This window comes from Chelonoidis abingdonii, chromosome 8 (assembly GCF_003597395.2).
Source record: "Chelonoidis abingdonii isolate Lonesome George chromosome 8, CheloAbing_2.0, whole genome shotgun sequence".
Taxonomy (NCBI): domain Eukaryota; kingdom Metazoa; phylum Chordata; order Testudines; family Testudinidae; genus Chelonoidis; species Chelonoidis abingdonii.
The window spans coordinates 19,460,978-19,475,969 of NC_133776.1; the positions used below are offsets into that span (position 1 = coordinate 19,460,978).

At 37.3% G+C, this 14,992-nt stretch overlaps 1 protein-coding gene across 1 annotated transcript in view; it reads left to right on the forward strand.

Moving 5' to 3' along the window:
* Positions 1 to 2,562: 2,562 nt before the first annotated feature.
* The window catches only part of BCHE (butyrylcholinesterase), a 43,674-nt gene continuing 31,244 nt past the window's right edge, over positions 2,563 to 14,992 (forward strand). The window contains exons 1-2 of the mRNA XM_032774687.2: positions 2,563 to 2,662; positions 6,242 to 7,766. Of these exons, the coding sequence (XP_032630578.1) occupies positions 6,244 to 7,766 (1,523 nt within the window). The 5' untranslated portion in view covers positions 2,563 to 2,662; positions 6,242 to 6,243. The remainder of the gene's footprint in view (positions 2,663 to 6,241; positions 7,767 to 14,992) is intronic.

The window sequence follows — 14,992 nt, forward strand, 5'->3', positions numbered from 1 at the left end:
GAGTGTGCATGTTTGACACTTTCACACTAAAGTTCCAGGAATGTATAACTGAGATTTGGGTTCAGATTGATAATACATTATCACAAGGGCACGTCCCAAGGATATGCCTAACAGACATGAGAACTTGAATGATACATAGTAAATGCTCTAGGAGAGGGTAAGTGATTGTTGTTTCTTTGAGCTTCCTCACTATGAACAGTCCCATTTATCATGGTAGTGTCTAGAATTTTCTCTGTCTTCATATTAAAGAGTATAAGCTTTATATTTTAACTTTTTATTTGTGCTTTCCATCTGTTCTGTAATTGCCAATATTGTATTTTTTCTAATCAAAATAGAACTCTAGCTTGATCATTATATCTAGGGAAATGTATTGCCTTGAGCTCTCAGAGGCAACAAAGTTCTGTCCTGTCCAGGATGAAGCTGGCTGTCTTTATAGTTGTTGAAGACATATAAAAGTCTGAGGTCTTCCTTCAGAGTAGTGCCAAAGCAAGTTGAGTGAAAGAGTAGTGTGAACACAAAGCCAAAGGATGGCATTGTGGTTAAGGCCTTGAGTGATACTCAGGAGATCTGGCTTTAATTTTTTGCCCTGCCATAGGTTTACTGTGTGACATTAGATAAATCCCTTAATTGCTGTGTTCCTCAGTTTCCCATCTGTAAAATGGGGTTAATAATGTATAATCCTTCCATCTCTCCACCCCATGTTTGTCTTATTTATTTAGACTGAGATAGGAACTATCTCTTATTATGTGTATGTACAGTGCCTAGCACAAAAAGATCCTGAAACTCCTGATGTCAGTTGATGTTTCTAGGTGCTACCCATAATATAAATAATAATAAATTTAAAAGTGACAAATAAGCAAAAGACAGATGGCTACACCATAAATAACTCCCAGTCCTGTTAATGTCTTATTTCTCCAGCTGAAACAGTGATACTGTGTAGAATAAGGCCATGCAAGCATATATTTTTTTATAACTAAAATTGGGATTAGAAGATACAGTATTGTACAATGGGCATTTGACAGCAGAGCCAATCAAAACTCAAAAAGCAGCAAAGAGTCCTGTGGCACCTTATAGACTAACAGACTTTTTGGAGCATGAGCTTTCGTGGGTGAATACCCACTTTGTCGGATGCATGTAGTGGAAATTTCCAGGGGCAGGTATATATATGCAAACAAGCTAGAGATAATGAGGTTAGCTCAATCAGGGAGGACAAGGCCCTGTTCTAGCAGTTGAGGTGTGAAAACCTAAGGGAGGAGAAACTGGTTTTGTAGTTGGCAAGCCATTCACAGCTTTTGTTTAACCCTGAGCTATGGTGTCAAATTGCAGATGAACTGAAGCTCAGCAGTTCATCTTGAAGTCTGGTCCTGAAGTTTTTTTGCTGCAGGATGACCACCTTAAGATCTGCTGTTGTGTGGCCAGGGAGGTTGAAGTGTTCTCCTACAGGTTTTTGTATATTGCCATTCCTAATATCTGATTGTGTCCATTTATCCTTTCCATAGAGACTGTCCAGTTTGCCGATGTACATAGCAGAGGGGCATTGCAGGCATATGATGGCATATATTACATGGTGAATGGGCAGGTGAATGAACCGGTGCCAACCTGAAGCATATTCTCACCAGTAACTGCACACTGCGCCATATGTAACTCTAACTCAGGAACCAATCCATGCAACAAACCTCAATGCCAACTCTGCCCACATATCTACACCAGCGACACCATCACAGGACCTAACCAGATCAGCCACACCATCACCGGTTCATTCACCTGCTCATTCAAGCTCCAAAATGTCTGTCAGTCTATCAGGTGCCACAGGACTCTGCTGCTTTTACAGATCCAGACTAACATGGCTACCCCTCTGATAATCAAAACTCAGAATTTCCATTTCATAGGAAATTCCAGCATTTCAGGGTGCTTGTGTTCCAAATCAGAATGGAAACAATTTGGTCTACATTCATTTTTGTCAAAATAAACACAATTTTGTGAAGTATTTTGGTTTTGATTAAACTCCATTTTCTGATGGAAAACTGTTTTGTAGAAAATTTTATGACTAGCTCTATTAGACAATCAAATTCAGTTAATACAATTGATTGTTGTTGCTTGATGGCATATCTATATAAAATGTTCTCATTTTCTCTCCTTCCACTATTTGTAGTTGGAAATAGCCAATTGACCTGAGGTGGAAAGATATTTTAAACATTTTGCCAGATTGTTATAGAAACCTTGAACTTTTGCAAAAGAGAAAAATACAAGTAGGAATAGTTCTTCATGAAAGAAAAACAAAAAAGAAGCAAGATTTATACTTCTGTTGTTGTGTTTGTAGTCTGATTTGTTATAAAGTTGTAGCCTTGTATTAAGGATAATTTTATTTTTCCCTTTCCAATAAAATCTAATGCTTGATTTAATCAAAGCTCGTATAATTCTGAAGCATTTCTACATCTATACCATTACCCTTTGAACAGATGTCAGATATTAAAGAACGGCTGCCTACAGATCAAGTTGCTGTTGCCAACTCTCGCGAGCTTTCTGACAGAAACAGTTGATTATAATGTCAGTACTGTCCAATTTACAGGCTTAAAGTAGCAGCGGCACACTGCTTTTCACTGAAATATACAAAGATCTTGACTCTTTTAGAAACTTTGTAGTCTTTGCAATAGAAGCTGGGGTAAGTGATTCTCTATTTACATGTTTCTATGCCAATATAAGTTACAGTTAAACTCAATTTGTATGAGGATTGTGATCTTTTAAAATGTTATGGTCTGACCATTTGTTGCTCTGTTGAAGATACTCACTCTGCTCTGTAAATGGAACTGATGGAACAAGTAAGCAGGCATGTGTATCAGACCTTGGTATTATTCAAGGGATTTTGGGCTAAGTAAATTGAACTGAGCAATAAATCATTTATTAATTCAAGCATCTTTTCTATTTAAATAGAGATTACGTAGCCTTGTGTATAGATTTCTTGGTTGGGTAAAGATTTGCAAGGAGAGAAAATAATCATTTAAATAAATTATATTCTCTCACTGAATAAGAATACAAAAGTATATTCTGTTTAATTTTTATTGGATAAAACAAATACAGAAACAACTTCTTAAAATATGCAAATATAGTAAATGACATCTCTCTACTTGGTTAAGGTTGGCAGGCTAAAGCAATCTTCTGACCTCTTTATTCTTGTAGTAATAATCAAGTCCTATTTATTTAGCTCAGTGTGTTTTATGTTGCTGAATTTGTTTTAATGCAGCATTAAAATTATTACAAAATGTACTATTTCACCACCAAGTGCAGTACCATACCTTTCAATTGCTAGTTTTGTCGCTATTAGCAGGAAACATAACTTGAAACTACTATGCTTTCATTTAGCAGTGTAGAAGTTTTGTACTTTTTCTAAAGTTTGACCTATTTCATTTGCTCATTAAAAAGATCCAGTAGTTCACTGGAGAGCTAATTTTAAAATGTACAGTGTTGATTTTTTCACTTTAACTATTTCTTTAATATTTGCATTAATAGCTAAAACATTTTAGGATTGTGGATCAAAAGTTCAAGGTCTGTTTTATATTTGCGGATTATGACTTTTGTCTCTATTAGTTTTTTAATGTGTGTACGTGTGTGTGTGTGTGTGTGTGTGTATAATAACATAACGGTATAAAGAGACTAAAGGTTCTACACGAACCCTATTCTCTTGATGTTCACATCTCCCGCTTTATTATTTATTATTCTAATTTCACTTTTCTTATGCCTATAATATTATCATTGATTATTTCAATCTTTTACAGTTCCAGATAGCACTTTAAATGCTACATTAAATGCCTGCTTTCAGTATCACATATTGGATGGTTTTAAAAACATTACCCTCCTTATCCAGTTTACTGTATATTGGATAATTGCTGACTTCCTATGCTGCTAGGTCCTTAGCCCAATATTGATGCAATCTCCTGATCACTTTATTCATTAATTAACTTAAAAGTAAAACAACCAGAATTTGACTCTTCCATAATCCTTAACCCCTATGGAACATTTTTCATTTATAGCTCTTTAAAGTGCTTTTCAAAGATAGGAACTCTCACTGTATCTCTTTAATGGGTGGGTAAACTGATGTACAAAGCAATAAGTGATTCCATTTTGCCTAAAGGACTGCAGCTTGATGCACTAAATCCCTGATTCTGCAAACACATGGAGTAATTCTATTGATTTGAGGTTGCCCACTCCAGTAAAGTTTAGCAAGGATGTGTTTGCAGGATTCTAGGTAAGTAAATCTTAAGGTTTGGTTATTGTTAGATACAGCTCTTTAGCCCTTTTATCCTTTATGAATCATACTGAGAAGCATTTACATAAAAGATTCTATTGCTTTACATCTTTTTCCACAATAGATCATCTGTGTACTATAGATTTTTATTTTCTCATGCTTTTAACAAAAGTTTGAAATATTGTCTGTGATAATTTATCTCTCTGAGTTACTTTGATTCCCTCTCATATTTAGGAATCACTTTAACCAGAAACTTCCCTATTTTTTCTATTCTCTCTCAACTTTCCAACAATAAACAAATGGTCTTAGATCAGGCATACAGCTGTACTTTCCACAGAAATTAGCCTCACTCCTTGTAAGGAGAGAAGTGCTGCTCATTAACAAAGAATGAACTATTTAAAGTGGCAGTGCTGAATACACTAGGCACAACAGGACAGCAGGAGGAGGAGGGGGTAGGAAGAACAGAAGAGAAGCTTTGTTGAATATTTTCACTGAAACAGATTGTAGGATTGGGCCAAATGAGAGTTTTCTTCTTTTTTGACATTTGGTTTTTGAGAGGAAGAATATAACAGAATTAATAAGTCCAACTTTAAAAGACTAAGATCAGTGGGACTACTCACATGCATTAACTTAAGCATGTGATTAAGTACTTTACCTAATCAGGGTCTAAATTCCTAGAATTACCAGTACCTAGAGGCCCCAATCAAGGACTGTACCAAGCACTGCAAAAATAACGAAAAAATATAGTCCCTGCCCAAATAAATATACAATCTAAGCAATCACAAAAACGCTAATTGTTATGGCAAACAATGTCTATAAAACATTTATTTGTTCACGATTTTGGCATAACTATGTGTGTGATCACATACAAGAACTGAAGTTATACAGTATTACAGACATACATAGCAGTTGAAGTACAGACTTATGAAAAGCACCTTCAATTCCCAGAGAGTATACTTGGGTTTATAATGAAGTTATTTTGATGTTTTGCAATTGCATTTCAACCCACTTGGGTTCTGTATCATAAATACATGGTTCAATATCTACAGTTTCATGTCATCTATGAAACAAAAATAGAGATCTGAACACCCCCAAACATGGGGAAAACTCTAATTCAAATGACAGAGGAGCTGCTTTTTCGGGGTTAATAATGTGTCTTTATTTGTAAAGAAATTGGTACATGGCCTGAATTTTGCCCCATACTTCTAGTAGAAGTTTCCTTGATAGCCTTAAGATTGTGCACATTGTTACTAGCTCTCTCTATTTACGCGATAGTATGAATTACAAAATTACCGACAGAATAATTTCTAATCATGCATTATGTTTTGCATGATGTTCTTCTCATGTATTAGCCTCCAAAGGTGAATGATCAGGGCACCAACTAACAAAAGTAAATATTATGAAAAGGCCTGAAGGGCATATTTTTGTGTGCTAAACCAGATGAAATACTGTTTGTTCAGTGATTGTGTGTGGGAGGAAAACAGATACTCCTTAAAAAAGCAACCTACGTGTGGCTACTTCTGGTGACTTTTACTGTGATGCCATACAAGGCACCTGCTGCATTGGGCATGTGACTAATGGTTCACATAGTCACAAACTCGCTGGCCATATACTTTCCTCTCTTTGTTCCACTCCTATCTTGCCCTCAACCTCCCACCTCCTTCTACGTTGTGGTGGACAGAACCATATGCTTTCCTCTCTTTGGCTCACCTCTATGATCCAAAAGCATTGTCTTACTCTAGACTATAAAATTTACCCATTGCTAGAAAATCATGTCAGAATAGGGTAAAGTGGGATTGTTACTGAATATGATTTAGCAACAAGTGTAGCCAAGAACAAGCCATGGCTAAAATCTGCTCTGCTGCTCCGTGCAGCAGAACCACCTCAGTTTCAGTGCCTTTGGGGCCTTTCACGTTCTTTCTGCATGCAACAAGTTTTGGCCCTTGTACTGATACATTAAAATGCAGGCTCCTAAACTTAATTTTTATTTTATTTCAGGAATGATGACATGCAGCAATGGAACAAGTGTCTGCACAAGATTTCTGATGTGGTTTCTTCTACTGTATATGTTTGTAAGGAAGGTGCTACCTGAAGACGACATTATAGTTACTACTAAGAAAGGAAAAGTAAGAGGGATTCACTTGCCTGTACTTGGGGGAACTGTGACGGCCTTTCTGGGAATTCCTTATGGCGAGCCACCGCTTGGTAGACTACGATTCAAAAAACCAGAGCCCCGCAACAAGTGGACAGAGATTTGGGATGCCACAAAACATGCAAACTCTTGTTATCAGAATATAGATAAAACTTTCCCTGGATTCCCTGGGTCAGAGATGTGGAATCCAAACACAAACCTTAGTGAAGACTGCTTATACCTCAATGTATGGGTTCCTTCTCCAAAACCCAAAAATGCAACTGTCATGGTATGGATTTATGGGGGTGGATTTCAATCAGGGACATCCTCTTTACCTGTCTATGATGGTAAATTTCTGGCACGTGTTGAAAGAGTCATTGTAGTTTCAGTGAACTACAGAACAGGGGCACTAGGATTCTTGGCTTTACCAGGAAACCAGGAAGCTCCAGGAAATGCAGGTTTATTTGATCAAAGGTTAGCACTTAAGTGGGTCCAGGAGAACATAGCTGTCTTTGGTGGCAATTCTAAAAGTGTCACTTTATTTGGAGAGAGTGCCGGGGCTGCTTCTGTTAGCTACCATATTCTTTCTTCTGAAAGCCATCCTCTTTTCACAAGAGCCATCATGCAAAGTGGCTCTGCTAATGCCCCCTGGGCCACACTAACACATTCTGAGGCAAGGAAGAGAACTTTGACCTTAGCTAAACTACTCAGCTGCTCGGGTAGCAATGATACAGACATAATTCTCTGTCTTCAAAACAAGGATCCCCAGGATATCCTCGAGAATGAAATTTCTGTTCTAACACACAACTCTCTTCTAAAAATATATTTCTGTCCCATAGTTGATGGTGATTTTCTCACTGAAATGCCACAAACATTGATCCAGCATGGGCTCTTTAAACAAACCCAACTCTTAGTGGGAGTTAACAAAGATGAAGGGACAGCTTTTCTAGTGTATGGGGCACCTGGTTTCAGCAAAGATAATGATAGCCAGATCAATAAAACAGAATTTCAAGTAGGTTTAAGTGAGTCCTTTCCAGAAGCAAGTGAACTTGGGGTGGAATCAATCATTTTTCACTACACAGACTGGGAAGATGAGCAGAACCCTGACAATTATCGTGATGCTATGGATGACATTATTGGGGATTACAATATCATATGTCCTGTAATGGAGTTCACAAATTTTTTTGCTCAACTAGGAAATAATGTATTCTTCTACTTCTTTGAACATCGGTCCTCAAAACTTGCTTGGCCAGAATGGATGGGAGTAATGCATGGTTATGAGATTGAGTTTGTATTTGGATTACCTCTAGAGAGAAGAGTTAATTACACCAAAGCTGAACAAATCTTGAGTAGATCCATGTTGAGATACTGGGCAAGTTTTGCGAAAACAGGGTAAGTTTAAGTTTTGCTGGTTGATTTTTATGTCAGATGCACAAACTAGAAATAATGATTCTATTGATTGTGTTCTGGAGGCTAGTGAGGCCTGTGAGGAAGGATTAATTGTCCAGCTAGCTGGGACTTCTCTTTTATTATTGATAAAATTAGCATCTCAGTAAAATAAACTGTTGAAATACAGCTGATGATATTGTATGAGTTTAAGAAAATATTGCATACCCCTCAAAGTTGTTAGTCATCTGCTGCCCACTTATGAAGACAACCACAAAACATTTTCTTTTCCTGGTAGCAGCTGTTGCAAATGAAGGCAAGCATTTCAAGCTGCAAAAACATAATACATACACCTCAAACACACTATGGGTTAAATCCTGACCTTATTGAAGTAAATGGCAAAACTCTGATCGACTTAAGTGTGACTCACTCTACGTTTGAAATTCACCACAAAACCCAAAGAACAAAATTTTAGTGTGAGACATTAAGTGGGACTTGGGGGATGGAATTCAACCCCCTCAACCAGTCTACCCAGCTTCTGTTCCAGCATATGGACTGGAATAGTGGCTATAACACCTATTGTCCCCATATGGTGGGGGAAAGTATCTGTATTAATGGATTTGCGTAAGATTTCTATAGGCACCGTAGAAATATCCTCTAGGTTTGAAAACATTTACACTAAAGATAGCCATTAGTAAATCCATACAGAGTTAGTCTTAATGTTATAACTTTAGTGCAGTGGTTTTCAAACTAGGATATGTATACCCCTAGGGGTATGTGAGCTCTCATCAGGGGTATGCGAGAAAAATTCTATAATGGCAGACAATGCATCACGTTATGCCTTCCATACCTTTCTTTTTTTCTGTTTTCATAGGCATATTATGACCCTATCTCAGATGAGTATATATGGTAGACTACATTATTTGAAAGGGGTGTGCAGCCTAAAAAATTTGAAAACCATTGCCTAAATGGTATGTTGAGAATTGAAGCCCTGCCTTCTGATTACTTTACCCATATCTACTTACAGGAAAAAAATCCATATTGTAAATAGAAAAATGTATCCATGACAATGCACATTTCAGTATTTAACTTATTCTCACAGTAACAAGAAATCACTTTATTCATTTTTTTTTTTATCCTCACAGTAACCTGCTCTGAGATGGCTATTTCCTTAAACTTATTTATGCCCTGATACAAAACACACTGAAGTCAATTAACAGATCCCCACTGACTTCAACTTTGGATCATACCCTAACCATTTTTCATTCATAGATTCATAGCTTACAATCCAGAGTGGACCATTGTGACCATCTAGACTAATCTCCGACATAACAGATGCCATAGTACTTCCACAAATTAATTTCACTTTGAACTATAGCATACAATTTAGAAAAATAATCTGATCTTGTTTTAAAATTGCCAGTGATGGTGAATCCGTCACAACCCTTGGTAAATTGTTCCATTGGTAAATTAGTCTCACTTCTAAAAAGGTGTGCCTTATTTCTAGTCTGAATTTGTCTAGCTTCAATTTCCAGCCATTGGGTCTTGTTTTACCTTTGTCTATTACACTGAAGAGCCTTTTGCTATCTATTTTCTGTTCTCCATTTACATACCTATAGACTGTGATCTCCTTAACCTTCTCTTTGTTAAGCTAAACAGGCTGTGCTCCTGGAGTCTTTCACAATATAGCATATTTTCCCAATCCTTAATCATGCTCATGGCTCTTCTCTGAACTATCTCCTGCTTAGCAACATCCTTTGTTTATATAGTCAAGAATTACATTACCCCTTTGGCCATAGCATCACATTGGGAGCTCATGTTTAGCTGATTATCCACCATGTCCCCATGTCCTTTTCAGAGTCACTGCTTCCCAGGGTTGGTTCCCCCTTCCTGTACGCATGGCCTACATTCTTTGTTCCAAGATGTATGACTTTACATTGAATCTGCGGACTGTCTTCTTCTTTATTTACCACTCCCCCAATTGTTGTGTCCTCTGCAAACTGCTCGGCACATGTTGTTTAATTAGAAACATATGCATGTTCATAAACTGTTGCCTCATATTTCTCACCCAAATTATTCTTCTAAGTTGATTATGCATTTATAAGGTATTTAAGAGGGCAGTATTATTTCATGAACAATAAGAATGGCAAAAATTGATCTGGTGAGATGTGTTTAATAGATCTAGTTTTGTATTCATTTTACATTACACATTGAGGGGAACTAACAATCTGTTTAAATGCATCCTTCCTTTAACAGATTTTCCCTTTCAGAGGTGTAATTGTTTGGCTTGATGGAAAATAATTAATTTAGCCAATCTATTCCTTTAGCAGGCTTCTATGGAAGCTTTCTTGACTGTACTTAATGAGCATAATAAAAGGAATTAAGATACTACACATTTGCCATCTCTCTATCATATATGCATTAATTTTTTTTGCAATAAATTGCTGCTCTGGAGCCTATACAGTGAGGTCAGCTAAAACTTGGTAACCCTTTCTACTTAAGGGTTAAGGATGGATCCAGTATCCATAGCACTCAAACCAGTGGAGTTCAGACATTTCAACAGTAATTAAGAGTGCACTGAATTAGGGATCTCCACTAGATTCTACAGCTTTTGCAAACCTATCCTGCAGAAAATTGCAGATAATGACAATGCTGTAGCCACCACAACTATATCTAAAAGTGTAGACGTTTCAATTTAAATCAAAACATTTATTTGTTTTAAAAATGAGCTTCTCTTCTCATAGAGATTTTGCAGAGAAATATTTAGATGTGTGGTTTGGTATTAGCATAGTTTCAGAGATATAATACATAGTTTCCTGTTTCTCAATAGCTGCTTGGTAATATGAAGTTACAGAGATAAGTGCACAGTGCAAGCTAAAATTAGGCAATGTAAGGTGTGTGTGTGCAAGTTTAAGTTTGTGAAAGACTGTCAGCCAATAGTTGTGTCATCTAGTCTGATTATCATTTGGACTATAATTAGATTAGCTGACAGATAGTATTTCAAGTGGTTTCCACAGCAAACAGAAAATACTCACTATCTGCTTCTACCACAAGTATTGAAAACATAACTACTTATGGTAGATAATACATCTATGCAATTTGAATCCCCAGCAAAACAATCACATTGGTATGTTTTCTGTTTAGTTAACCTGTTAGAAGCCACTCACTTCATAAACAAAAACATGGATCTAACCAATGTACACTAACCATAGTTTAGAATAAGTGGATCAAATTGATTCTAAATATTATCCAGAGTAGAGTATGCCTCCCCTCTTCCTGGCCCGTCTGATTACACTGCTCTACAGCCAAAATGCTTCTGAAATAAATGTAGTCAAACTTTACTAATTCTGGGTCACTGAGAACAAAAATGATGCTTAAAATTGTTGATTGGCTCTAGTCTAGCTGTTGGGCTCCAGACTACAGCAGTGGAATCTCCTGGCAGGTGATGTTAGGGTTTCCATGTTCCGTGACCGTCAAAAGGATCTTGTCCCATTCTTCTTCATGGAAGGTGATCTTGTAGCCTGCAACAACATCGATGGTGTGATGGCAGCCCTCAACATCGTTCACGATCCAGATGAGTGGAGACTGTTCATTGATTCATCGAAGACGAGTCTTAAAGCTGTTTTGCTGCATAATGGCAATGTTTTGCCATCAATTCCAGTTGGTCATGCAGTCCATATGAAGGAAACCTATGACAACATGAAACAACTTTTGAGGTGCATAAACTATGACCAACATCAGTGGCAGCTTTGTGGCGATTTGAAGGTTGTTGCTCTCTTGCTTGGTCTGCAGACTGGATACACAAAGTACTGCTGTTTTCTCTGCGAATGGGATAGTCGTGCAAGAGATTCCCACTACATCAAGAAAGATTGGCCACTCCGACAGTCATTGGAGCCTGGGAGGAAAAGTGTTCAGCATCCACCACTTGTTGAATCAAGGAAGATTTGGTTACCACCCTTACACATCAAGCTGGGTCTGATGAAGAACTTTGTCAAGGCCATTGACAAAACACAAGCAGCTTTCAAGTACCTCCGTGGAAAATTTCCAAGGTTAAGTGAAGCTAAGATAAAGGAAGGTGTCTTTGTTGGTCCTCAGATTCGTGAACTTCTTCGAGATGATGCATTTGACCATGCACTGCGTGGCAAGGAAAAGACGGCATGGAAAGCCTTCCAGTTAGTGGCAATAAATTTTCTTGGAAACAGCAAGGCAGACAACTACAGGTTGTTGGTGGAAAACCTCCTCAAGGCATACAAAAGCCTTGGTTGCAACATGTCACTAAAGATACATTTTTTGCACTCTCATCTAGATTTTTTTCCACCGAACTGCGGAGCAGTGAGCGACGAGCACGGCGAGCGATTTCACCAGGACATTGCAACAATGGAGAAACGCTATCAGGGCAAATGGAGCCCATCAATGCTTGCAGACTATTGCTGGACAGTGACAAGAGATGCTCCATTTAATGAATACAAGAGACAAGCCAAGAAGCGCCGAGTAGACACTGAATAGGACTAAACTATGTACATAATAGTTTTTTGCCTTTTGTTTCATAATAAATTTTATTTATATAACCCTTTTGCTGATTTTTAAAGTGTTACATAAACAGGACAGGTGAAATATTATCATGTAAAGCAACCATAAACACATGAAAAGACCTAGGTTTACAATTTATGATTAAAACTCTACTATCTACACAATATACATAGACATAAAATGTAAAAACTTAAATATCTTAGAAACAGTAGCCAATCAGTCATTTTAGTTGTCATATTTGAATTCAGCACATCAAAATACATAATAAATACCACATTTTATCTCTGAAGCAGACGACTTCTCAAAAATTGTAGTCCAGTGTTATGCGCTACAGATTCACAAAAATACAAATACTTCTTGTATTTGACATATTATGCATAGTAAATTCTGGTGCAATAAAAAGGTAAGCATACGGGGCAAAAATGCCTTTGCCATTGATGTTTGCAGTACCAGAGGAGAAAACTAGGGAAAAAAGATGAAAATCAGAAAGCTTATACAGCACAGTTATTACTGAGGGCGTTTGACCTAATATTCTAATGTGCACTAATACCAAAGCATGAGGGAGGAAATAGGAACTTGCATATAAAAAGAGACATGAAAAGCTCAGCGAAAGCTAAAAGATTTTTATTTATTTTTTGTCTCAATAACTTTACACTTGGAGGTAATTTCGAGGTGGCTCAACTTACTTCAGAAAGGACAGAGTACTTCATTTAGCCTTTGGTGCTGTGGCTTGTAACTGCATGTTCCTCATGGATTCTCTTTGAGTTTGCACTCTGGCCCTATATTTTTCATCTAGACATGAGTGCTGGGATTAAGGATGTTCATATTGAAACAGGCAGGTTCAATGACCCTAAAGAAGCCGTCTTCCATTCTCAAAAAATACCTGATGTCATGTAAAATTAGAAAAAAAAAGTTATCATAAAAAAGACAAATGATTCCTTCAAAATGTACCCTGGTGATATATAAATCCTTGATTCTTTTGTTTGCCTAATAAAATAGGGCTGTCAACTGGCCTGAAGTTTTCCAAAACAATGAAGACCAAGAACATTTTACACAAGACAGTTGCTTCAGTTTTCCAAGTCTGTAGTCACTTTTATCTGACAACCTCACTAAAAATAAAGGTGTCAATCATGACTGACCACTTTGCCAGGAGACATTCTAGGGGATTAGGATTTTCTGTTTTTTTAATCAGGGTTCAAAAAACAGTACTTTAGTCTGTGGTAAGACATTAAGAGCCAGAAACAAGGCAGTTAGAACATTTTTGCCAAAATATTCAAAGTTGGACGTCTAAAGTTACACACCAAAATTCCTATTTAGGACTCTAAGGAAATGATTTTAGAATGCAAATTATAGGTTGAGGTACTGGTCTTTAGGCACCCAGTTTTGCCCTTCATGCTTGTGAGTGATACAGGATTGCCTGACCTGGAGACTGAACTCTATTTATCCACAGATGCAATATGAGCAACTGTAGTGCAGACTTCACACTAGGTGTCAGTGTGCCTCAATCCTGATCTGAAAGGCCATCTCTCAGGGTGAGAAAGTAGTTCAGTCCATGGTCTCTCTTATGAGTCTGCCAAGAAGAGCAACAATTGGTGTCCAATAGGGTGAGATCTTTGTGAACTTTCCACCATTGAAAATTGCATCAAGATCATCAGATGTGCATAATTTTCAATAATGACCCAGGGATCTGTATTTTCCAGTGCTGCTTGACTCAAGGGAATAGAAAAATCATGCTATTGACTGATTCTAATATTCAGCATTTTTGTTTCCTTGTAAAATCCAGACAGTTATTGGACTTTATGATGTGACTCAAGTGCTTTTATCTTTCAATAACTATGTGCCTTTTATTGTACCTCTGATGTTCTTTCATTTGAAGTTTATTGACAGGTGAACAGTTGTATTTTCCAGCAACCTTTTTGCTTTCAAATTGAATTCTTTTTATTGAAGCAGAAAGTGCAGATACTTAGGAGTGGCCTCTGTTGAATAATATGTCATCAGCACCAGACTCACAACTAATGCTCTTTAAAGGGCAGAGAAAGGTAAATGTTACTAAACTGTCAATAAGATTCCGATGAGTAGAAGTCAAAGCCTTACCTATTTTCTACTTACATTCACTGTCACCTGCAGCTTTTTGCTATTGCATTAGTCATTTCAGCTTTTAATAGGCTGAAGTGGAGATGAAACTTTTTAGCATTGGGTCAGATTCTTCCATGTTTTTCAAACACTGTAGTTCACTCAGAGTATTTCTAGTTTCATAAACTTAATTTTAGGGGATATCTTTCTCCACAACTTTGAACAAGGAGGCGACAACATTATTTTTGGTTTCCCTAAAAAAGAATCTCTCCTGGCTAGAGAAAAGAAAGAGGTTTTGTTTCTTCTTTGTAAAGAAATAAAGCATAAGAAAAGAACTGGTAGGGGGAAGATGGTGGCTCCAGAACAAAATCATAATTAATTTATGTTTGTTTTAAATAGTCTTTCACTTAGCCTGACTCATGTTTTTCAGTTGCTATTGTTACCTGAGACCATTTGAAGCTGGACTTAGGTTAGAGCAGCCTTAAAACCAAGGTCTGAACCAAGCCTCAGCCAGCCTGAGACTTGAATGGCTACCTCTTTCAGACCTGCACCTAGCAGAGCTCCGCAGAATGGATTCAGCCATGTTTTGCTTGATGAAGATCCAATCAAGTCACTAGAGGTTGAATATC